The sequence below is a fragment of the Chlorocebus sabaeus genome, chromosome 3 (genome assembly GCF_047675955.1).
Source record: "Chlorocebus sabaeus isolate Y175 chromosome 3, mChlSab1.0.hap1, whole genome shotgun sequence".
NCBI classification, from domain to species: Eukaryota; Metazoa; Chordata; class Mammalia; order Primates; family Cercopithecidae; genus Chlorocebus; species Chlorocebus sabaeus.
In genome coordinates, this window is record NC_132906.1 from 9,630,656 (window position 1) to 9,655,767 (window position 25,112).

The window sequence follows — 25,112 nt, forward strand, 5'->3', positions numbered from 1 at the left end:
TTCAATAAGAAAGTGAAATTCGAGCAAAAGCCTGAAAGAGGTGAAGAGCAGCGAGCTTGGTAGGCAGGGGAAGCAAGTTCCAGGGAGGCCCTGGGAGAATGGAGGCTGCCTGTGATATTTGTGCTACTGCAATGAAACCAGCAGGGCGATAGAAGGTGGATCAGAAAAATAATGGGGGAGCTGGACCAAGTAGGGTTTTATAGGCCATTGTAAGCTTTCTGGCTTTTACTATGGGTGGAACCAGGAACCATAGCAGAGATGTTGGCAGAGGAGTGACATAAGTTGACTTGAGTATTAAAAGCATTACTGTGGCTGCACCGTTGAAAATATATGTAATGGGCAAGACCTAAAGCAGGGAGATTAGTTATAGTATAATATGAATTATATTTGGTCCTTTCTTCTGGTTTCTGTCACAGAGCTAAAACTCTTGGAATTTCCTGAGTGACAAGAGTGTCCTGTTATTCATAATGAGCCTGTTTGCTAACACTGGGGTTCATACTAATGTGGTGACTTAGGGTGGAGCTGTGGATAGCCTCAGATGGGGCAAGTAGCTGGAAAGCGCACATGATTAGAGAGTTAATGAGTGAGAACTTTTAGCCCCACCCACAGGCCTCCAGGAAAGGAGTGGAGGGGCTGGAGATGAAGCTGTATAAAAATATGAAGATTTGGGTTTAACGAGTGTCTGGGTTGCTGGAGGGGCTGGTGCCATGTGGAGGCGGCATGCCCAGAGGAAGTGGAAGCTTCATACCTCTTCTGCCCCATACCTTGCTCTACTCATTTCTTCATCTGTATCCTTTAGAACATCCTTTAGGATAAACCAATAAACGTTAAGTGTCTGTTTGAGTTCTGTGAGCCATCCTTGCAAGCTAGTTATGCCCAAGAAGCGGGAGTGGGAACCTTTGTAGCCAGTCAGTCAGATATACTGGGGTTCTGGATGTGGGATTGGCATCTGAAGTGGAGGGAGTCGTGGAACTGAGCCCTCAACCTGTAGGATCTGACATGGTCTCTAGGTAGATAACATCAAAATGGAATTGGATTATAGGATACCCATTTGGTGTCCTCTGGAGAATTGCTGGGTGTGGGGAAAAAGCCCCCACACCTCTGGTCACAAAAGTGTGCTGGAAGGACAGAATATATGAAAATTGTCAGAATCAAAATGGAGTCATTTGTGTTCAAAAAAAAAAAAAAAAAAAAATTCCTGCCTGGTCAGGCAAGCGGCTGACAACTGTAATCCCAACACTTTGGGAGACTGAGGCAGGCAGGAGGATTGCTTGATCCTAGGAAATGGAGACCAGCCTATGCAACATAGTGTGGCCTTGTCTCTAAAAAAAATTTTTTTAAATTAGCTGGGCATGGTGGTGTGTGTCTGTAGTCCCAGCTACCTGGGAGGGGGACTACAGGTGCACAGCACCATGCCCAGGAGGTCCAGGCTGCAGTGAGCTGTGATTGTACCACTGCATTCCAGCCAGGATGACAGAGTGTGAGACCCTGTCTCTATTAAAAAAAAAAAAAAAAAAGACAAATAGAGCCAGGAAAGGCTATGAAGAGAGAGCTTTCATGCATAAATACCAGAATATCCCAAAAGACTGCAAAAACCACAGCCTTGCACAAAGACAGTCATCACTTACACAGAAGATACTTCTGCAAGAACATCTGCCCAACAACTGCCTGGTCCAGCCGTGGACTGGTGTCATCCTTGTTATTGATCCTTGTAGCCAAGGGTAATTATCTCAAAACAAGTATGTGATCCTCCTCAGTTTCCTTTAAAAACCTTTTGTCTTCCCTTACCTCCCTGAACACAGTTTACTGTGGCATGTGTATTCCCATTGGAATACTTTATTCCTGAATAAATGTCACTTTCTTTTTAAAAGCTTCTCTCTCTCTCTTTTTATTTAGATTGATAAGTAGAAAGGAAAAAAAGCTTTTTTCCCTTTGGACTAGTCAAAGGCAGTTGCAGTATTCTGGGGTAGAGGGTGGTGGCAGAGGTGTTGAGGCATGGTTGGAGTTTATACTTTGAAGGTAAAGCCAACAGGATTTGCTGAAAGATTGGAATATGGGGTTGGAAAGAGGAATCAAGGATGGTTCCAAGATTTTTGGCTTGAAAAATTAGAAGAATGGAATCGCTAATTACTGAACTGGGAAGACTTGGAAGAGCAAGGTTTTGGGGGGAAGATCAGGACCATAAGAATAGAGAAGTCCTAGTCCTCAGGAGATAGGTTTTTGGCTATTAAAGTTAGATGCACTACATGGATTTTTAGTTTTGCTTGTTTTTTTGTTTTGTTTTGTTTTGTTTGAGAGACACAGTCTTGCTCTGTCACCAGGCTGGAGTGCAGTGGCACGATCTCGGCTCACCACAACCTCCGACTCCATGGTTCAAGGGATTCTTCTGCCTCAGCCTCCTGAGTAGCTGAGATTACAGGCATGCGCGACCATGCCCAGCTAATTTTTGTATTTTTAGTAGAGATGGGGTTTCACTATGGCCAGGGTGATCTTGATCTCCTGACCTCAGGTGATCCACCCGCCTTGGCCTCCCAAAATGCTGGGGTTACAGGCGTGAACCACCACGCCTGGCCCGGACTTTTGGTTTTTGAAGCATTCTTTTTTAAGTGACAAGGCAAAAAACATATAATCAAGAATTTTAAGTATATACTTTGGAAATGTTAAAAGGAATGTGAGTAATTTATTATTGTTTTTTAAATTTCTAGTCAGCAATAAGAGCCCAATGTACTTTATGAAGTAGATTGGTTTACACCAGGGGTGAGCAAACATTTTGTATGATGCACAAGCAAGGAATGATTTTTATGTTTTTTAAATGGTTAGGAAAGTATCATAAGAAAAAATGCCAGAAAAAATCAAAAGAAAGGCCAGGTGCGGTGGCTCACACCTGTAATCCCAGCACTTTGGGAGGCTGAGGCGGGTGGATTCTCTTGAGGTCGGGAGTTTGAGACCAGCCTGGCCAACATGGTGAAACCCGTCTCTACTAAAAATACAAAGTAGCCGGGTGTGGTGGCATGTGCCTGTGATCCCTGCTACTTGGGAGGCTGAGGCAGGAGAATCACTTGAAGCCGGGGCAGAGGTTGCAGTGAGTCAAGGTTTGAGCCACTGCACTCCAGCCTGGGTGACAGAGGAGACTCTGTCTCAAACAACAACAACAACAAAACAAAAAAAAACAAAGAAGAATACCCTTTCATAATAAGTGAAAATTAAATGAAATTCAGATTTCAGTGTTCATAAATAAAGTTTTACCGGAACATAGCCATGCTCCATCATTTATGTATTGTTCATGGCTTCTTTTGCATACAACAACAGAGTTGGGTCGTTGTCACAGACTACGTGGCTCATAAAATCTAAATATTTATCATCTAGCCGTTTATCCGTAAACTTTGCTGATCCCTGTGTAAGTCCTCTGAATCAAATTATTTCAAAAGAGTTCTGTTATAAAATTTGGAGTTTACTGTGCTATAAATTGCAAAGAACCATTTGGAAAACCCCTTTTAATCAGGTATTTACATTAAAATGTTCCTTGATTTGTACACTGATATTCAAGACTGGTCCAAAATTATACCAAATTGAAACTCTCAAGTGTTTTTAAACAGTAGGAAGTTTTAACATTTTTTTTTTTTTGTGGAGTAGTCTATCATTCAGCGTTTACTTTGGAACATTTAATTAGTCTTTTTAAAAAACCGATGAAATTTATAATAAAGTTTTTAAATCATTAAGGTTAAGTAATCAAAGAAAAGATTTTTTTGTTTTCTCCATTTGTAAAATGAATACATTATTATTATAATTTTCTTTGGCCATACCTTGTTGATAATTACTTATATAAGTATAAGAAGACATGATATGTTTTCCTTTTTCCTATTTCACAAGAATGAGTACAGAGTTTACTTAAGCTGCTCCAAAACTCAGTGAAAGAGACAGGATTAGGTTTTTTTCAGCATTGGATTTTAAATGATACTAGATGGTGGTGCTGGGCTAAAATACTAATGCTTTGTGTATATTTTTATGACTTTATTGAAGACAGCTTAAAAGCTTTATTCTGGTTATAAAAATGATACATGTTCACTGTAAATAGAAACAAGTCAGGCATAAAGAAATACAAATCTTTAGAACATGTGAAAAGAGGCAACAAACTTTTATAAAAGAAAAAATAAAGATAAAAATCTGAAATTGTTAATTTATAAGGGAAACATCGGGGCAAGGACAAATTATATTCCAGATTGGCCTATGGTGGGAGCACAGATTATGTAAAGAAAAGTCAGTGAAGACACTGTGGATGAAAATCACTAAGTTTTGCAGTTCTGGGGCCTCTTATGGTTTATTACTGTTCTTTTCTTTCTTTTTTTTGTTTTGAATAAAGTAGAGGTGTAAGTAGGATGCATATACCATGATCTTGACTGCTTGAGATTCACAAAGGGTTTTCATCTCAGGAATTTTTTTTCTGTTAAAAAAATTTGTTTTGATTTTTAAATTGTAAAAAAATTTATCATCTGAACCATTTTTAAGTATAGAGTTCAGGAGTATTAGGTGTATCACTTGTGCAGCAGATCTCGAACTTTTTTTCATCTTGCAAAACTGAAACTCTGTACCCTTTAAATAACTACTTCCCGTTTTCCTCTCCCCCAGCTTCTGGCAACCATTCTAGTTTCTGTTTCTTTTTTTTCTTTTGAGACGGAGTCTCGAATCTTGCTGTGTTGCCCAGGCTGGAGTGCAGTGGCGTGATCTCCGCTCACTGCAACGTCTGCCTGCGGGTTCAAGCAGTTCTCCTCCCTCAGCCTCCCGAGTAGCTGGGACTACAGGGGCATGCCACCTTGCCTAGCTAATTTTTTTTTTTTTTTTTGTATTTTTAGTAGAGACAGGGTTTCACCATGTTGGCCAGCTGGTCTTGAACTCCTGACCTCAGGTGTTCTTGCCTCAGTCTCCCAAAGTGCTGAGATTACAGGCTTGAGCCATTGCACCCAGCTTCTAGTTTCTGTTTCTATGAATCTGACTTAGTACTTCATATAAACAGAATCATACAATATTTGCCTTTTTTTTGTGACTGTCTTATTTTGCTTGGCATAATGTCCTCAAGATTCATCCATGTTGTAGCATGTGATAGGAGTTCCTTACTTTTTTTTTTAAGTCTTAATCTCCAGTGTATTTCTGTTTATTTATTATACTTTACGTTCTGGGATACATGTGCAGAACATGCAGGCTTGTTACATAGGTGTACATGTGCCATGGTGGTTTGCTGCACCCCTCAACCTGTCATCTACATTAGGTATTTCTCCTAATGCTATCCCTCCCCTACCCCCCTACCTCCCTACCCCAAGACAGGCCCGGTGTGTGATGTTCCCCTCTCTGTATCCACGTGTTCTCATTGTTCAGCTCCCACTTATGAGTGAGAACATGCAGTGTTTGGTTTTCTGTTCCTGTGTTAGTTTGCTGAGAATGATGGTTTCCACCTTCATCCATGTCCCTGCAAAGGACATGAGGAATTCCTTACTTTTAAGGTTGAATAATATTCCACCGTATGTGTACGCCACATTTTCTTTATCCATTCACTTATCTGTAGATGATTGAGTTGTTTTCACTTTTTGGGTATTGGGAGTAATGCTGCAATGAATGTGGGTGTGCAGGTATCTCTTCGAGATTCTGCTTTAGAGGTTTTTTTGTATATGTAACTTTTTATGATGTTTTGAATACACATATGCTATTTTTAAAGGATTCTCAGTTTTCTGACATATGGTAGGACTTAGGAAGTAATCTCAAAGCATAATGTTGACAGGTTGTTATTGATGGTGACTGCAGCTAGTTGGAAGGTCAGAAGAATCTAGAACTTGTCCATTTATACTAAAGAATTTCATAGTAAGTGCAGTATTATGAGGGTAATGTTCAATTGGTAGAAGAGGCTATCTGAGGGGATTTAGTGCATTTCAGTTACCTGTTGGTGTGAAACGAATCACCCTGCAACTTAGTCGCTCAAACATTTTAATGGTGGCTGGGCGTGGTAGCTCATATCTGGAACTCCAGCACTTTGGGAAGCCGAGGCAGGCAGATTGCTAGAACCTAGGAGTTTGAGAGCAGCCTGGGCCATGTGGTGAAACCTTGTCTCTACAGGAAATACCTTGGCAGGCGCCTGTAGTACCAGCTACTTGGGAGGCTGAGGTTGTAGGTTCTCTTGAGCCCAGGAGCCAGAGGTTGCAGTGAGCTGGGATCATGCCACTATACTCCAGCCTGGATGACAGAGCCAGACCCTGTCTCAAAGAAAATTTTAGTGGCTTCATTTATTATTTCACATGATTATGTGCGTTGACTAAGGAATTCTTACCCATCATACCATGTCAGCTGGGACAGCTGAAATGTCCACATGGCTGGCAGTTGGCACTAGCTGATGGCTGGCAGTTGAGCTCAAGTAGTCAGCCAGGGGTCTCAGTTATTTTCCATGAGGTTCTCTCCATGAGGCCAACTGGGCTCCTCACAGTGTGATAACTGGGGCTAAGAAGGAGTGTTCCAGAAGAAGGGCTTGTCCTCTTGAGCCAGTGCTTATCAGGCCTCTGTGTATCATGTGTGCTAATGTTCCATCACAGCTAGTCACATGGCCAAGCCAAGTCTGTACAGTGCAGGGACTGGCTGCAGGAGGGCATGAATTACCAGGAGGTGTAGTTCTCTAGCTCTTAGGAGGGCCATCAAGATAGTAGTCTACCATACTTGTGTAAAATAAGGCATTAATTTATTATTATTATTATTACTATTTTAGAGACAGGGTCTTGCTGTATTGCCCAGGCTGGAACAATAGAGTGGGGCAATCATAGCTCATTGCAGCCTCCAACTCCTGGGCTTAAGCAATCCTCCCACCTCAGCCTCCCAAGTAGCTGGGAATACAGGAGTGTACTGCCATGCCCACCTGAAAAATAAGACATATTTTAAAAGCAGATCTTTTATTGAAAATATTCTGGTAGTTTTTAAACTTAGGAAAGATCCATTGATTCTTTTAGTGATATGTTTACATTGTTGTTATTTGACTGAAATTGTATTAATGCAGTAAGATTGGATGAAGTCATTAACATTCAGCCAGTGGAACTCTAAACCCAATAAAGATGTAAAACAGCAGTGCTCTGAGATGCATATTCAGTTTCAAAATATAGGAAACATAGAAATTACTCCATGCTCTTTTAATTTGAAAATAAAACGTGTAGTGTAATATAGTGTCTGTCCCAAAAGAGTAGCATTCATTGTAGAGTGTTTCTTTACATTGTTGAAAATTTTAGCGGGGCGCAGTGGCTCAAGCCTGTAATCCCAGCACTTTGGGAGGACGAGACAGGCGGATCACGAGGTCAGGAGATCGAGACCATCCTGGCTAACACGATGAAACCCCGTCTCTACTAAAAAATACAAAAAACTAGCTGGGCGAGGTGGCAGGCGCCTGTAGTCCCAGCTACTCGGGAGGCTGAGGCAGGAGAATGGCATGAACCCGGGAGGCAGAGCTTTGCAGTGAGTCAAGATCCGGCTACTGTACTCCAATCTGGGTGACAGAGCGAGACTCTGTCTCAAAAAAAAAAAGAAAAATTTTAAATTAACATTAGATTTTTATTAAAGGAAAAATATATTTTTCTTATTAGCTTACTCTTGCATAACTCAGATTAAACCCTTGATTGTTTGAATTAACCTGAAAAAAATTATTCTTTTGGAGGCCAAATTTTTGATTAAGTAGTTTATCTCTAATTTTTTCAAATTTATGTGTATAAATATATCCTGTCATCAAATTAATGCTAAAATTCTATACATGTTTTTCATATGAAAACTATAAAACATGAAGTTATTTGAATTTTTGTAGTTTTTATCATTTTATTTTTATTTTCCAGTGCATCTATCCTTTGGGCTCTAAATCACTTAATAACCTAATATCTCCTGATTCGGAAGAATGTCACACTCAACATAAGCCTCAGAAAAGGAAGAGCTTGGAAAGCAGCTATAAAGATTCATTTCTTTTAGCAAATTCCAAAAAGACTAGAAATCATATTGTTATTGATGGTGAACAAATTTTGAACAGCAAACATAATGGAGAAGTATATGATGAAAGCTCATCAAACTTACCTGATAGTAGTAGTCAACAGAATCCAATTAGGACAGCTGATTCCTTGGAGCGGAATGAGATTTTGGAAGCTGATACTGTTGACATGGCTACTACAAAAGATCCTGCTACAGTTGATGTCTCTGGAACTGGCGGACCTTCCCCTCAAAATGAAGGATGTACATCTAAACCGGAAATGCCATTGGAGAGCAAATGTACATCATTTCCCCAGACTTTATGTGTCCAGTGGAAAAATGCTTATGCTCTCTGTTGGTTAGACTGCATCCTGTCAGCTTTGGTGCACTCGGAAGAGTTAAAGAACACCGTGACTGGACTGTGCTCAAAGGAGGAATCTATATTCTGGCGGTTGTTTACAAAATATAATCAAGCAAATACACTTCTGTATACCAATCAGTTGAGTGGCGTTAAAGGTTGGTACTAATATTTTTATTTATTTATTTATTTGGAGGCAGGGTCTTACTCTGGCACCCAGGCTGGGAGTGCGTGGCGTGATCACGTCTCCTTGCAGCCTTGACTTCCCATGCTCAAATGAGCCTCTCACCTCAGCCTCCCAAGCAGCTGGAACTACATTTGTGCACCACCATACCCAGCTAAGATAGTGAGATGGGGGCCTCACTATCTTGCCCAGGCTGGACTCGATTTCCTGGGCTCAAGCACCCTTCCTACCTTGGCCTCCCAAAGTACTGGGATTACAGGCATGAGCCACCATTCCAGCCTATTTGTCTTTAATTCTTAAAAACATTAATGTTGAGTTTTGTCACCTAGCATGTGGGAAAGATGTCATCCATTGCTTCTGTTTTCTGGAGGCCTGGGAGCAAGGAGCCCAGGAACAGTATCACGAAGCTTGAGATAATACCAGTGACATTATCCTGACAGCCCCAAAGTCAGTCCTTTTTTTTTTTTTTAAGTTCTGGGGTACATGTGCAGAACGTGCAGTTTTGTCACATAGGTATGCATGTGCCATGGTGGTTTGTTGCACCCATCAACCCGTCACCTACATTAGGTGTTTCTCCTAATGCTATCTTTCCCCAACCCCTCCACTCCCCAGCAGGCCCCAGTGTGTGATGTTCCCCTCCCTGTGTCCATGTGTTCTCATTGTTTAGCTCCCAATTATGAGTAAGAATATGTGGTGTTTGGTTTTCTGTTCTTGTGTTAGTTTGGGTTGGTTCCAAGTGTTTGCTGTTGTGATTTTTTTTTTTTTTTTTTTTTTTTTTTTGAGATGGAGTCTCACTGTTGCTTAGGCTGGAGTGCAATGGCATAATCTCAGCTCACTGCAACCTCCGCCTCCCAGGTTCAAGTGATTCTCCTGCCTCAACCTCCCGAGTAGCTGGGACTGTAGGCGCCCGCCACCAGGCCTGGCTAATTTTTGTATTTTTAGTAGAGACAGGGTTTCACCATGTTGGTCAGGCTGGTCTTGAACTCCTGACCTCATGATCTGCCTGCCTTGGCCTCCCAAAGTGCTAAGATTACAGGCGTGAGCCACCACGCCCGGCCTAGGCAGTCTTTTTCAAAACTGTGAGACTGTGCTTGTATCTTACTTAGCCTGTCAGGATAATAGTGGTTAGTTTTAAGTGTACTGAAAAGCAGAATGAAGAAGTGAATAAAAATCATCCATAATCACACAACCTCCTAAGATCTCTTGTCACCTAAGGGATATGTTTTTCATTTTATTCTCTGTCAAATAGGATACTTATGAACCCACCTCCCAACGAATGAAGAATTAAGACATTCCAAATAATTTACATTTACCTGTGTGTTCCTCTCATCCCATTCTCTACCTCCCCCGATAAGTAATCATTATCTGAGTGTGTTTTATCATTCCATTTTTTCTCAGTTTTTCTTACATGTATATATCTAAACAGTATACAGTAGTCCCCTTATCACAGTTGTACTTTTCTTGGTTTCATTTAACCCAAGATCTGAAAGTAGATGAGTATAGTACAGTAATATATTTTGAGAGAGAGAGACACCACATTCATGTAACTTTCATTACAGCGTATTGTTATAATTGTTCTATTTTATTATTAGTTGTTGTTAATCTTACTATGCCTAATTATAAAACTTGATCATAGGTATGTAGTTATAGGAAAAAGCATAATGTGTAAAGGATTTAGTTACTATCTAAGGTTTTAGGCATCCAGTGGGGTCTTGGAAGGTATCCCTCTCAGATAATGGGGGACGGATAGTACTGAACCCTGTATATATAGTGTTTTTCCCTATACCTACATAATTATGATCAAGTTTAATTAAGAATAAATTAAATGTGGGCCAGGTGCAATGGCTCACACCTGTAATCCCAGCACTTTAGGAAGCTGAAGCGGGCAGATCTCCTGAGGTCGAGAGTTCAAGACCAGCCTGGCCAACATGGTGAAATGCCATCTCTACTAAAAAATACAAAAATTGACTGGGCGTGGTGGCACACACCCGTAGTCCCAGCTACTCTGGGAGGCTGAGGCGGGAGGATTGCTTGAACCCGGGAGGCAGAGGTTGAACAATCACTTGAACCTGGGATCACACCACTGCACTCCAGCCTGCCTGGGTGATAGAGTGAGACTCTGTCTCAATAAAAAAAAAAAAAAAAAAGTAAAGTAAATGTAGCTCAACATGTTGCTGTCAATTGGAACACTTGTTTCTTATTGTGTCTTCCACCCACAAACTGAATGCTTTTTCCATCTTAACACTTATCAGGCACTGCGGCCATAAGTTTAGCAGTTGAGATGCAACAGCAAAATTAGCACCAATTTCTTTTTCCTTCTTCACAGTTTCAAGGATAAGAGATTTGTTCTTAGATCTCAGCAACCTCAGCATATGATTTTTTTCTTTAAGTTGAGAACTTTGACCTTTTCACTTAAAGAGGCATTTTACAGCTTCTCTTTGGCGTATCTGAATTGCCAGCGTCACTATGCTTGTGCTTTGGGGCCATTATTAAGTCAAATAAGGGTTCCTTGAACACGAGCACTGCAACACCATGGCAATAGATCACGTCACCAAGATGGCTACTAAGTGAACCGCAGGCAGGGAGTGTAGACAGCTTGGATACACTGGACGAAGGGAAGATTCACGTTGCCAATGGAAGACAGCAGGACAGCAAGAGAGTTCATGATGCTACTCAGAATGCCATGAAATTTAAAGCTTATAAATTGTTTCTGGAATTTTCCATTTAATATTTTCAGACCATGGTTGACTTCAGGTAACTGAAATCGTAGGAAGCAAAACCACGGACGAGGAGGGGCCACTTTGTATTGCCTAGTTTAGTTTGTTTTGAACTTTAAACAAGGGGGTTGTACAGTAGGTCTTCTGGGACCTTTTTTTCTTGTAAAAATTTATAGGGCTGCTTGTAGTTGTGGCTCATTGAGTTTTCATTGCTATATAATACTTCCATTTTGTAAATATAACAGTATATTCATCTCCCTGTCAGTGGACAGTTGGGTTTTTTTTTGCCATTGTAAATGCTGCTGCTGTGACCATTTGGGGGCAAGTCTTCTGAGGCACAGTGTAAGAGTTTCCCTTCTGTATACCAGAGGAATGGAAAATTACAGACTCTCGTGTCCAAATTTACAAGATAATGACAGTAGTTTTCCAAAGTGGTTGTACCAATCAGTTCTCCCATTAGCAGTGTGTATAAGGGCTCTTCCTGATCTGTATATTCTCCTTGGTTTATTTTCACACTTCAGATTTTTGCTCTTTGAGTGATATAAAATGGTCTGTGATCTTGATTTGCCATTTCCACATTTTTGAAAAGGTTGTTGGCTCTATGTGTATATATTGCTCATATTTGTTCCCTCTTGTGTGAAATGCCTTTTGTATCTTATCCCTATTTGTTCTATGGATTGTCACGTTTTAATCGATTTGTATGAGTTTGTTCTTGTGTCATTGTTGCTAGAGTTAGGTCAGATAGTTTTGCTGAATCTGCTCCCAATTTGCAGCTTGTGTTTTTACTTTTTCAAAGCTATTTTGATTTATAGGGAAGTCTTTATCTTTCCATTTGGAGCTAGTAATGTTTGTGGCTTTTTAAAGAAATTATTGCTCTTCCCAAGGTCAGAAAATCATTCACCTATATTTTCACTGAAAAGTTATAAAGTTTTGCTTTTGACATTGAAATTCCTCTTTCAGTTGGAATTCATATTGATGTGTGGTATGAGGTAAGGATCCTTTTTTTTCCATTTGCATAGCCAGTTTTTGTAGCTCTACTTTATTTTCTCACTTGGTCTGCCGTGCCACCTCTAGCATGTATCAACATTTCATGTATCTGTGCAGCTGTTCCTTAACTCTCAATTTTATCCTCTTGGTTACTTTGTCTAACCCAGCACTCATACTTTATTGTTATGACTACCTTGTAGGGCAAGAATCCTTACTTTTATTCAGCTTCTTTTGAAGTGTCTTGATACATATTTTTTCTGATCTTACTTGGCCATATATATTTTGGGGACAGATGTGACATCATACCAAGCTTTCTTTGCTTGACATTGTAGGTATTTTCTTATTCATTAATGTGCTAAAAATTTTGAGTTGGTCTTACAGTCTTTTATGTGGATCTTATACGTTTCCCTGTTATTAACCATTCAGGCTGTTACTAGTTTTTGCTGTTATGAATTAACAACAGGACGAATATCCATATATCTTTTGAATTCATTACTGACTAGTATCCTAGGAGAGATATTAAAATATGAATATTAAAGGTCTTGCTGAATACAGTTTTCCAGAATGGTTGTACTGATATATAATTCCATTTTCATTATGTAGAAAAAAATACCTCAGTGCTTTCTAACCACCTTTGGTTAGAACATTCAACAGGTTATGGTTTTGTTAGGTAAGAAATACTTTGTTTCAATGTAGGTTTTCTTTGAACCTTTTTGTATGTGTCAGTCATTTACAGTTTTTTGCAATTTTTAAAATTCAGTTTCTCACAAGCATTTTTGCCTTGACTTTTCTTCCATTTCTGCTTTCTCTACAGGAACCCCAGTGTTAAGTAGGTGACAGTTCCATTGTTTGTTGCAGAAGAGCAACAGTTCAGTATTGGAATTAACTTTCATTTAATGTTTTTATCTGTTACTAATTTTTTACAGAATAATTTTAGTTTTTATAATCTGGTTGTTAATTATATGTTTGAGCTGCATTACTTTGCAATGTAAGTGTTTTTTGGTGTGGTCAAATAACAAAAATTCTGGTTAATGCTTTTTCATATTACAGGCGAATCCAGATATTTTCATTAGGGAAGTATATAAGCAGAGTGCGATCAGGCTGTATGAATTATTTATAAGAGATGTGAGTGAAAAGATCTATTTGTAGCTTAAGAGTAAGTAGAGTCAGATGCATGTGGAGTCTTTTATTCAAAATAATTTTCTTACTAATCTTGGATAGTTTCTTGTCACAGTGATTCCATTTTGAAGATAATAAATATTACCATAAAGAAGTGATCCAAAACATAGATATGTGCCCAAAGGTATTTATCACAATAGTATTTATAATAGTGAAAAAAGAAACAACGAAAATGTTTGGCAATAGGAGAATGATTAATAAAGCAATGTTTCGGCTGAGTGTAGTGGCATGTGCCTGTAAGCCCAGCTACTCCGGAGGTTGAGGCTGCAAGATTGCTTGAGCCCAGGAGTTCATGACCAGCCCAGGCAACATAGCAAGACCCTGTCTACAAACACACATACACACACACACACAAAAGTGCTATGTTTCAGTCACTGTATAATAACTAGCCAGTTTTGTTGTTGTTGTTGTTGTTGTTCTGTTTTTGTTTTTGTTTCTGTTTTGAGAGAGTGTCTCACTTGCCCAGGCTGGACCGCAGTAGTAAGATCACGGCTCACTGCACCCTGTAGAACCCTAACCCTCCTGGGCTCAAGCGATCCTCCTACCTCAGCCTCCTGAGTAGCTGGGACTACAGGTGTGTACCACCATACCCAGCTTTGTTTTTAAGAGATGGGGTGTCACTCTGTTGCCCAGGCTGGTCAGAGTTTTTAATGAAGCAAATTTGTGTAGACAAAGCAGGATGTGGAACCAAATAAACACTATGTTGCCACTGAAGACCCCTTCAGACCCCTCAAAAATGACATAGAAGGGAAATATACGAGGTATTAGTTTGGGAAATAATTGTAACTTTATTAAGACTCCTTATAAATTTATCTGTTCCTATGACCTGGCTAAGTTCAATAAAAGTTACGCAGAGTGGAATAAATGAATAAATCATTTGCAGTATAAGTAATTGCACATAAGGAGGTAACTTCTTTAGCTGTTTTAGATATAGACATAGTATCTGAAAGGTTATTTTGCTAGACCTGTGATTATATGGGTGAGAAAGGCTTTCCCCGAGATTTTACCCATTCAGTAAGTACTAATGATATTGTACTGATAACATACATTAAGGGAATATATGGTATACCACAGAGAAAGAATTAAGGAAATTTTGTGTTTTGCTTTTTGTCTCTGTTTGCAGAACTTACTGACTCAGCTTTCATTCTTGGGAACATCTCAGTTTTCTGTGGCAAGATATACATCGATGAGGAATTGATAATGTTCTTTGTATTTTCTTAGATGGAGATTGTAAAAAACTTACCTCAGAAATATTTGCAGAGATAGAGACCTGTCTGAATGAAGTTAGAGATGAAATTTTTATTAGCCTTCAACCGCAGCTTAGATGCACATTAGGTAAGTAATTGGTATAACTTGCTTGTATTATACTCATCTACCATGTAGAAATACGTACATCATAAGGAAGTATAACACTGTTTGATTACCTTGGATGGTCATCTTCTTGGGAGAGAGAATCTGATGGTCTGACTTAGGAATCTACCACGGGTACGTTACTGTAGGGCAGAGCTGTTCTATATAAATATACAGGCTGGTGTTCCACCTCTTGAGAGTGGGTGCTGTTCTCAGAACCAGGAGAATTTTAGGGGGCATATCATTAGTTGCTTCTCTAGTACGTTTCCTAGCAGACAGATCTAGCATTTTTAACCTCAGTTGTGCATTAAAAAGCACCAAGGGAATTTAAAAGTAAATGCCAATGCTAGGGGCATTTGAATTAGAATCTCAGGGATAGGGCTCAGGAAATCAGTAATTTTTAGAAACCCCACATGATTGTTACATGTACACAGGGTTTAGAATCTCATCTAAACCAACCATAGTAATTCTATTTCCCTACCAGTGATTGCTTTAGGAATGGACATGTGGTACGGTTTTGGCCAGTGGATATTAAGAGAAATATGCTGATGGCATTTTGAGAAAGCTTCCTCGCCTTTAGAAAGGGCACAAGGATGGGACCTCTTTGTTCTCTGTGACTTGGTTTTTGGCCTGTGGGAGTGGTGTGCAGCAAGTGAGTTAGAGTGTCTGACCAAACCTTTCTAAATTTTTTTAGTATTACAAAAAGGAGCTGTGGGTTTTTTTGTTTGTTTTTGTTTTGAAAGGGCTTTTTGTTTTATTTTCCTTTTATCCTTGTATTAATTCTTCTATTAATGTTAGAGTAGCAGAGTACGATACTCCCTCTTAGTAATTACCCATATTATGTAAAATATCAGTGCCTTCTAGTTTTTCTCTCAATGAGTGACATTTAACTTATATTAAAAAATGATTTTTATATTTTATAATAAAATCAGTTGTTGCAACTGATTTGTCTAGCATGTACAAAAGACACCATGCTTCCAGATCATTATAAAATATGATATTTTATAACATATTGACAATATATTTATAACATATTTATATACTTATACAGCCGGGTACGGTGGCTCATGCCTGTAATCCCAGCACTTTGGGAGGCCGAGGCAGGTGGATCACAAGGTCAAGAGATCGAGACCATCCTGGCCAACATGGTGAAATCCGGTCTCTACTAAAAATACAAAAATTAGCTGGGTGTGGTGGCACATGCCTGTAGTCCCAGCTACTCAGGAGGCTGAGGCAGGAGAATCACTTGAACCTGGGAGACAGGTTTCAGTGAGCCGAGATCGCGTCACTGCACTCCAGCCTGGAGTCAGAGTGAGACTCTGTCTCAAAAAAAAAAAAAATAGATATAGATATAGATATTTTATAATATATCTGGAAGCATGGCGTCTTTTGTACATGCTGGACAGCTTTTGACGTATTTCTTTGACTCATGCTTCTGTCCCCTAATTTTCACTTTTTTCCTACATTTTATTAAAATTGATATGTAATTGTTGTATATCTGCTTTGTTTTTATGGATTTATACATATATATTTATTCTGGTCTTATAAAAATCTGATTTTTCATATGCCAGATTTCTGACATTTCCTTCTCTAGGCCTAAAGAACTGTTCTAATTTATGCATCAGATAGACTCTGAGATGGAATGAATATTCTTTTTTCTTTATATCAAAGTATAATTTACATATAGTGAGACCCTTTTTAAGCGTGTACAGCTCTGTAACTCTCACTACAGTCAAGATGTAGGACTCTGTCACTCTAAAACTTTTCACCAGGCTCCTTGTGGTTAACCAGGTTCATCACCCCCAGCCACTGATCTGTTGAGCGAATACTCATTTCGAAGAAGCCTTTTCCATAAGATCCTAGAGTTTAGATGGAGGGGCTTTTGTGGTGCATTTAGCAGGTACCATTTCCCTTCTAGAGTCCCTACTTCAGTTCCCAGTTGAATTAAAGAATGGTTTCTCCCCCAGCCTGAATCACTACCCTTCTTATCCCAGATAATTATTTTTGGAACGAAGTTACATCTTTTGCTCCACCTCCGCCGTGGGCCTGGTTTTCTATGTAACAGAAGGAATTTTTAAATTATTATTTTGTGTAATCATAATAATTGGGCAAGCATACAGCTCTTTCAATGCAGGAGGATTCCTCTCTTGTTTTACTGCCCATTCAAGGATAGGTGCTATATTTTAGCTGAAGATCTTACTAATTAAATATAACTTATTTAACCATGTGTTTTGAGCTCTTTCATGATATTTTAATTCACGGAGAACTTTATGTATTTTAGACCTGAAGATTTTATATTGTGATTATGAAATGTAAATTGTTTGCTTTTTCAATTAATATTTACTTACAACAGAATGCGGATTTAAAGGCTGGTAATGAATTACAAAATTGTGCTATATGACGTACTGTTTATGCATATGGTGTTGCATATTTTCATTTCTGGGAGGATTTATTTGTATTTCTACTTAAAAAAAAACTTTTTAAAACTTATTTTATGGCTGGGCCCGGTGGCTCACCACCTGTATTCCCAGCACTTTGGGAGGCGGAGGCAGGTGGATCACCTGAGGTCAGGAGTTCAAGATCAGCGTGACCAACATGGTGAAACCCTGTCTCTACTAAAAATACAAAAAATTAGCTAGGCGTGGTGTAGGAGCCTGTAATCCCAGCTACTTGGGGAGGCTGAGGCAGGAGAATTGCTTGAACCCAGGAGGCAGTGGTTGCGGTGAGCCGAGATTGCGCCACTGCACTCCAGCCTGGGCAACAAGTGCGAAACTCTGTCTCAAAAAATAATAAGTAAATAAAAAATACAAACTTTTTTTATGTGTTTGTTCAAAAGTAGCAGTGAGACTGTCCCACAAAGGTGACTAAAATAGCCTTTGTAACTACCGATATTTATAGAATATGCTTAGGGTTAGGGTATAACTTGCTTGTATTGTACTCATCTACCATGTAGAAATACGTACATCATAAGGAAGTATAACACTGTTTGATTACCTTGGATGGTCATCTTCTTGGGAGAGAGAATCTGATGGTCTGATTTAGGAATCTACCACTGGGTACGTTACTGTAGGGCAGAGCCATTCCCTAGAAATATGCAGGCTGGTGTCCCACCTCTTGAGAGTGGGTGCAGTTCTCAGAACCAGGAGAATATTTAGGGGGCAAGTTGTTAATTGCTTCTTTAGTACTTTTCCCAGTAGACACATCTACCATTTTTAACCTCAACTGTGCATTGAAAAGCACCAAGGGAATTTAAAAGTAAATACCAATCATAGGGACATTTGAATTAGAATCTCAGGGATGGGGCTCAGGAAACCAGTAATTTTTAGAAACCCCACATGGTTGTTATTATTTAGGTAATAACACCTACTGTCTGCCCTGTGGTCCTGCCAAGGTGACTGTTCCAGGCAACTGTAGTTCCAGGCTAGGGGGAGAACTGGACCGTGGAAGTGAGGCTCTGTCCAGGTTAGGGAAGGCATAGAAGGACTCAGTCTCTTGGGCCAAATCAGTAAGGGAGCATCTGAGCTCCTCTGAGAATAGAAAGGAGAGAAACCAATTGGAAAAGAATGTAAGAGAAGCATGTAGATTCTGCTACTTAGCTTACTTTCCAGTCTCAAAGCTGAAAGCCAGCATTCACTGTTCAGTTATTTTCAGTGACAAGATTCAAATCTTCAATCGTAAAGTTGTTAAAGGAAAGGATTAGACTGAAAAGTTAGGAAAGCGGTAGATGAAGGGTCCAAAGAGTTGAGGCTGGTCATTTAACCATTGTGTGGCCACGCCCTTTCCACAGGTGAAACAAGATAATCAGATTAGAAATGGCCAATTCTGATGTGTTTCTACAGTGTTTCACTGGTTACATTTTTTTAACATCTGTGGCAAACCATTTCCATAATTTTTTTTCTTTTTTTTTTTTAGAGATGGGTGTCACTGTCACTCAGGCTGGTATGCAGCGGCATGATCATAGCTCACTGCTGCCTCAAATTCCTGGGTTCAAATGAGCCTCCTACCTTAGCCTCCTGAGTAGCTTGGACTACAGGTGTGTGGCACCACTCTCAGCTAATTTATTTCATTTTATTTTTGGTAGAGACAGTGGCTCGCTATATTGGCCAAGCTGGTCTCGAACGTCATAGAAACTGGTTTTAGGTTCCAGAGGCTGGCAGCAATTCTCGGAGGTTACGTAAGCAGTCCTCCTGCCTTGGCCTCCCAGTGTGCTGGGATTACAAGGTGTGAGCCACCACACCTCATCAATTTTTGTTTTAATATACTCTAAGGCTATTATAGTTCCGAGATCTTTTTTTTTTTCCTGAGAAATCTAGAAAGATGGAAGACAGTATGGGTCTTTTTTGTGTTTTTTTTTGGTCTTAAGACATTTTCATAAATGTCTGCCAAGGAAAAGGAAAGAGATCAAAGTGTTAATTAAATATTTATGATGGACATTTTTAGAGAAATGCTTTATAAACTTCCCCTCTCCCAGCTCTGGGTGACTTATTCTGTCATACTGTATTAACACATATTCATGCTGTAAATATAGTAAGAAAAGACAGTAGTTCACAATTTTGGTTTAATTTTTGCCATTATTGATTATGAGCAGTAATTTTTCCTTTTCTTTTTGAAGGTGATATGGAAAGCCCTGTGTTTGCATTTCCCCTGCTCTTAAAACTAGAACCCCACATTGAGAAGCTCTTCCTATATTCTTTTTCTTGGGACTTTGAATGTTCGCAGTGTGGACACCAATATCAAAACAGGTTAGTTTCTTTTGTTTTTTAAAATGAGTCCTTCTAGTTTCTCCACCACTGAGGTTAAGAAAACAATTTGAGCACCAGACACTGCAGTTTGCTTGCTTCTTTAAACTGGAAGGGTCAAAACCTCATGGTTTGATAGACTGGTAGTAGGAGATTTCTTAAGGAGTTCTTCAGTGGGAAATAGGGACGATGAGAGGAATAGTACACCTCCCTTCTCCAGAGTCCTTGCTGAGTAAGAATACCTCTCAGAATGCCTTGAAACTATAGGCATTTTTGTTTATTCCTCTATTAGAGATGAGGGGTTTTGCTTGTTTACTTTAGGTTTCTAACATTATAGACACTGGTTTTAGACTCTTGGAGGCTAGCAGCAATTCTCAGAGGTAATGCAAGCTTCCTCATTTCTTCCCATAGTCCTGTGAAAGACCAACCACCTCCAGAAGCCTTACACATGAACTGTCTCAGCCATACTTTCTACTTTTCCTAATGCCTCTCAGCGGCGTATTAGAAAGGCCATGATTGATGCACCTGTTACCTTCAGGCTTTGCATAAGGTGTATATGAAACATAATGAATTTCATGTTTAGGCCCAGGTACCATCTCCAGGTTATCTCTTTATCTTGGAGACACTTCTGGTCCCATACATTTCAGATAAGAGATATTCAACCTGTACCTACCACGTAAGGAGAGGAATAGGTTTTAGAAGAGGAGTCAGGGAGGCAAGGTATTGAAGATGACCAAACTGGCTCAATTGGTTATATATTCAAATTATTACAATAGAAATAACTCTTTTCCACTGTTTTTTTTTTTTTTGAGATGGAGTCTCACTCCCGTTGTGCAGGCTGGAGTGCAGCAGTGCAATCTTGGCTCACTGCAGCCTCCACCTCCTGGGTTCAAGCAATTCTCCTTCCTCAGCTTCCTGAGTAGCTGGGATTACAGGTGTGTGCCACCACGCCTGGCTAATTTTTGTATTTTTAGTAGAGACAGGGTTTCACCATGTTGCCCAGGCTGGTCTTAAACTCCTGACCTCAAGTGATCCAGCTGCCTCGGCCTCCCAAATTACTAGGATTACAGGTGTGAGCCACCATGCCCAGCCACACTTTTCTTTAATTTAACTGCTTAAGTTAAAAAACTTGAAGTCTCTTTAAGTTACTAAAGTAAAATGTGATATAAAAATATTACTTTTGAAGGCTGGGCATGGTGGCTCACGTCTGTAATCCTGGCACTTTGAGAGGCCGAGGCAGTTGGATCATGAGGTCAGGAATTTGAGACCAACCTGGCCAACATGGTGAAACCCCGTCTCTACTAAAAATACAAAAATTAGCCGGGCATGGTGGCGGACGCCTGTAGCGCCAGCTACTTGGGAGGCTGAGGCAGGAGAATAACTTGAAACCCAAAGGTGGAGGTTGCAGTGAGCTGAGATCACGCCACTGTACTCCAGCCTGGGCAGCAAGAGCTTCACTCTGTCTGAAAAAAAAAAGAAAAAAAAAATTACTTAGATATTCGTTATCTAAATATGAAATATTTTTTAGGTATTTAAGGAGTAGTCAAGGAGAGTTCAGTCTGGGAGGATGCTCCAGGGAATGCAGGCAACAAAGTGTGTGTTTGTTTTTAACTGGTTAGATCTACTAGAACAGGGTAAGGGAGGCCACGGGGTAGACACCATGAGCAAAGCTAACCCCCCTGAGTTGGAAAAAATTATAGACAAGAAGTGATCTTGAAAATAACTGTTGGCCGACATATCCAAGGAATATCACAAGGATTTGGTCCCTTTATGCATCCTGAGATAGATGAATGTGTGGAGATGGCAGCTGGTAGGCAACAGAGTGATACTGGCATGGTGGTGATACAGGGAAATCGTTTGATCGTGTTAGAAGCCATGGAACAAAGATATATCATGGCTGCTCTGCAGAAAAATCCGTGTCCCCTCTCCAAAGGGCCTGTTTTACTCTGATGTAAAAATTGCGTCAGATACATTTTCATAGTAAGCTTTTTGTTAAGTAAGCTTTTGTAATAGTCCCCCAAACCCCCACTAGAACAGGGTATTAACGTTTTATTCATACCTAGGACATAAATAATTTAGTGTAAGCAAGTGAGTATGAGAACACATCTGTTTCCAGTCTTCTATCATTGATTTATATAAATTACCTGGTTTTCTCCTCACAGTAACTCAGTGAGGAAGATCCTAGTGTCCTCATTTGGCAGTTATGGATATGACAGCTTGAAAGGGGTTAGATTGATTCCCAAGATGACACACTGTAAGTGGCAGAGTCAGGAGACACACTTAGGCTTTTCTGGCCTCTAAGACTTTCTTGCTCACTGTGCTATACTCCTTAATCACTACCTGGGTTTTAAATAAAATAAGTAAGCTTGCTGATTAAAATCAGCTTAATTGTAGCTCTTCTGGAATCCATATCTTAGTTGTTTGACAGTTTTTGGTTGAGTATGTTCTGTGTGCTAGGAACTCAGGCACTGAAAATAGTGTATCTTTGCCAAATTTACTAATTAGGTAGTGAGATAATTCATGAACACATAATAGAGGTCCAGAGAATTCATAATTCATCTGATCTTTGGGCTGCTTAATGTTAACTTTGAATGCAAGATGTTAAATGCAGTTTAGGGATAGATAGCACAAACTGTGAGAGCTCAAGGGAGGGAAGCCACTAGTCGCTTTGGTTTGCTTTTTTTTTTTTTTTTTGAGACGGAGTCTGGCTCTGTCGTCCAGGCGGGAGTGCAGTGGCCAGATCTCAGCTCACTGCAAGCTCCGCCTCCTGGGTTTACGCCATTCTCCTGCCTCAGCCTCCCGAGTAGCTGGGATTACAGGCGCCCGCCACCTCACCTGGCTAGTTTTTTGTATTTTTTAGTAGAGACGGGGTTTCACCATGTTAGCCAGGATGGTCTCGATCTCCTGACCCAGTGATTCGCCCGTCTCATCCTCCCAAAGTGCTGGGATTACAGGCTTGAGCCACCACGCCCGGCCGCTTTTTTGTTTTTTAAAAATAATCTTACTTTGTTCTAAAAATGAAAGTAGTTATAGGGGGAAAGCTAAAATGAAGTGACATTTTCTTAAATATGTTTTAATATGTCATCACTTAAAACTTACTTCCACTTAATCTGAAGGAGAACTATCCAGCAAATTCCTCTGTTTTTGTGAAGATGTTTTTAGTGCCAGCGTAAGGGCTTTTTATTCAACTTGTAAAGTGTAACCCAAAGGCAGTTAAAAACGGTCTTCAGAGGCAGAGCTCAGGTCTGTTATTTATCAGTGCACTCTATGTGTCGCCTTCCCCATCTGTAAAATGGGGATGAGAATGGCACCTGCCTCTGAGAGTTGTTTGGAGGATGAGTGTCCAGTGCCATGCCTTCCTTGCATAGGAAGTGTTCGGAAACGTCAGATGTCTTACGGAGAATTAACACTTATTGCTGAGACAATCTCCTTTTTATAAAAACATAGGAGCCTTTACATAACAATTGTCTTTGAAAATTTAAGAATTTAGCAGAAATATAGTCAGTGCATTTGTTAATATCTTTATGTTGCTTTGCTTTTAAAATGTTAACTTCCCTGAGTACTGATCTGTTTTTAACAGACTGCTTTCTCTCAGGATTTTTCAGTATTTGCTGTTGTTTAGAAAGGAAGCTTGTATCTCTTAAGTAATATGTAACTGCTCTTTAAATTACAAGTATTTGTATTAAAGGGGATGCAGCTGAGGTTTAGTGTACATCTTTAAAGGTCATCTTTTTTTTTTTTTATACTTTAAGTTCTAGGGTACATGTGCACAACGTGCAGATTTGTTACATATGTATACATGTGCCATGTTGGTGTGCTGCACCCATCAACTCATCAGCATCTTTTTAGATGGCATTGCTTTCACGTATTCAGACTAAAGTGCAAATTTAGAACTTGTATAACCTATGAAAACAAAATTTGTTCACAGTGCCTTTTTTTTTTTTTTTTTAAAGGATTAAAAAAAGTTAAGTTGTACGTATTCCTGATTTTATGTTTGAAAACACCCCTTTTCATTTTTGGTTGTCTGTAATGACTAGCCAGTTTGAGTTACTTGAGTAAGGGGTGAGCTCTAATAAATTTGACAACCTTAGAACAGTGGTTCTTAACTAAGGGCTATTTTGTCCCCCTCAGCACATTTGGCAACGTCTGGAGACAACTGGATGCTGTTACTGGCATCTGGTGAGTAGAGGCCAGGGATGATGCTTAACCTCCTGCAGTGCACAGGACAGTGCTTCACAGCAAAGACACTCTGGTGAAAAATGTCAGTGGTGGTGTTGAGGAACCCTGTCTTTTTTTCTTGCTTCATCTCATAGTTGAAAGCTATGGGAAATTAACATGGAGCATCTTCACAGAGCTTCTTTACTAGGGGTAGTAGGGAGGAACATTGCCATATTAACATGATTTGGGGAATTAAGAAAGTATGAATCACGAAAAACGGGTGGAATACTTTTAGACATTGGTTTAAATTAATGTAAATGCATTTAACATTAATGAATTTATTATGTCATTTTTTTATAGGCATATGAAGAGTCTGGTCACCTTTACAAATGTCATCCCTGAGTGGCACCCACTTAATGCTGCCCATTTTGGTCCATGTAACAATTGCAACAGTAAATCACAAATAAGAAAAATGGTATTGGAAAAGTGAGTTAAAATTGTCTTATAATTTTTAGTACAAAATGAAGGTGGATTTACATTTTTCTTTTTGTAGGATTGAAAATGGTGACAACAGTCTACCTTTGTGAAATCTGAGTTAACATATGCTTCTGGGCTGCCAACTGCCTCGCCCTGTCTGGCCAGTGAGCCCACTGTCACAGGTGAAGCCACCGAAGAGCCACCGTAGGCTGACTCTCTGGCCCCACTCTCCTAGTGTCTTTCCTTCTTTTTGCCTTTTTTCTCCCTTTAAGGATATCAAGCTTCAGTTTTTCTCTCCTCTGCCAAGTGTATGGAGTTTCTAGAATTCTGGGTTTTCTTTAATCAGATTTCAAGAACTAAGATGATTCAAAGATGAGCCACAGGCTCATCTTTCTGAATTTCCATCTTCTCCTAGATCTCAGCACGCTAATTCCTCATCATCTTGTAAGCTATCTGGTGGCCTTGGGCAGATATGTTTTCATTATATTTTGCCAGCTTTGCTGTTTGTCCTCAGTTGGGGAGGTTGGTCAGCATTACCTTTTCCAGTGTTACCAGAGCACCATCTCTCTTTAAACTCACAGGTCAGTTCCATCTCAGGCAGTTTGCTTCTCTCTCATTAATGCACTCACACATGTACACAACCTCTTTACTCTTCATTTTCAGTCTAATTGTACATTAAGGAAATGTTTTGAGCTCTAATTTGATGTAATAAAGAACCAGGAACATTAACCTTTATGCCCTTGAATGTGCCAGAAACCCCTCAGAATCTTTCCTAAAGGTTTATTCTCATTGAAGTAATAAATTCTCAGTTCATTAGTGCTCACAGGCTCAGAAGGTAAAAAGGGCGGTAGTCCCCTGTCCCCTCCCCCAGGTATCTACTTTAAACCTTCAAATTAAGGTAGTAGTTACTTTGACATTTCAAATTGATGTGCCTATTCTACCATAATGCAGTCTGTTCTCCTTTTATAGTAGTTGAGACTAGGGTTCTCACA

General features: G+C 39.7%; 1 protein-coding gene across 2 annotated transcripts in view; it reads left to right on the forward strand.

The window, feature by feature from the left end:
* The window catches only part of USPL1 (ubiquitin specific peptidase like 1), a 41,906-nt gene that overhangs the window by 5,214 nt on the left and 11,580 nt on the right, over positions 1 to 25,112 (forward strand). For both annotated transcript variants that reach the window (XM_007960058.3, XM_007960059.3), the window contains 4 exons: positions 7,848 to 8,487; positions 14,618 to 14,731; positions 19,359 to 19,488; positions 24,004 to 24,129. In XM_007960058.3, the coding sequence (XP_007958249.2) occupies positions 7,848 to 8,487; positions 14,618 to 14,731; positions 19,359 to 19,488; positions 24,004 to 24,129 (1,010 nt within the window). The remainder of the gene's footprint in view (positions 1 to 7,847; positions 8,488 to 14,617; positions 14,732 to 19,358; positions 19,489 to 24,003; positions 24,130 to 25,112) is intronic.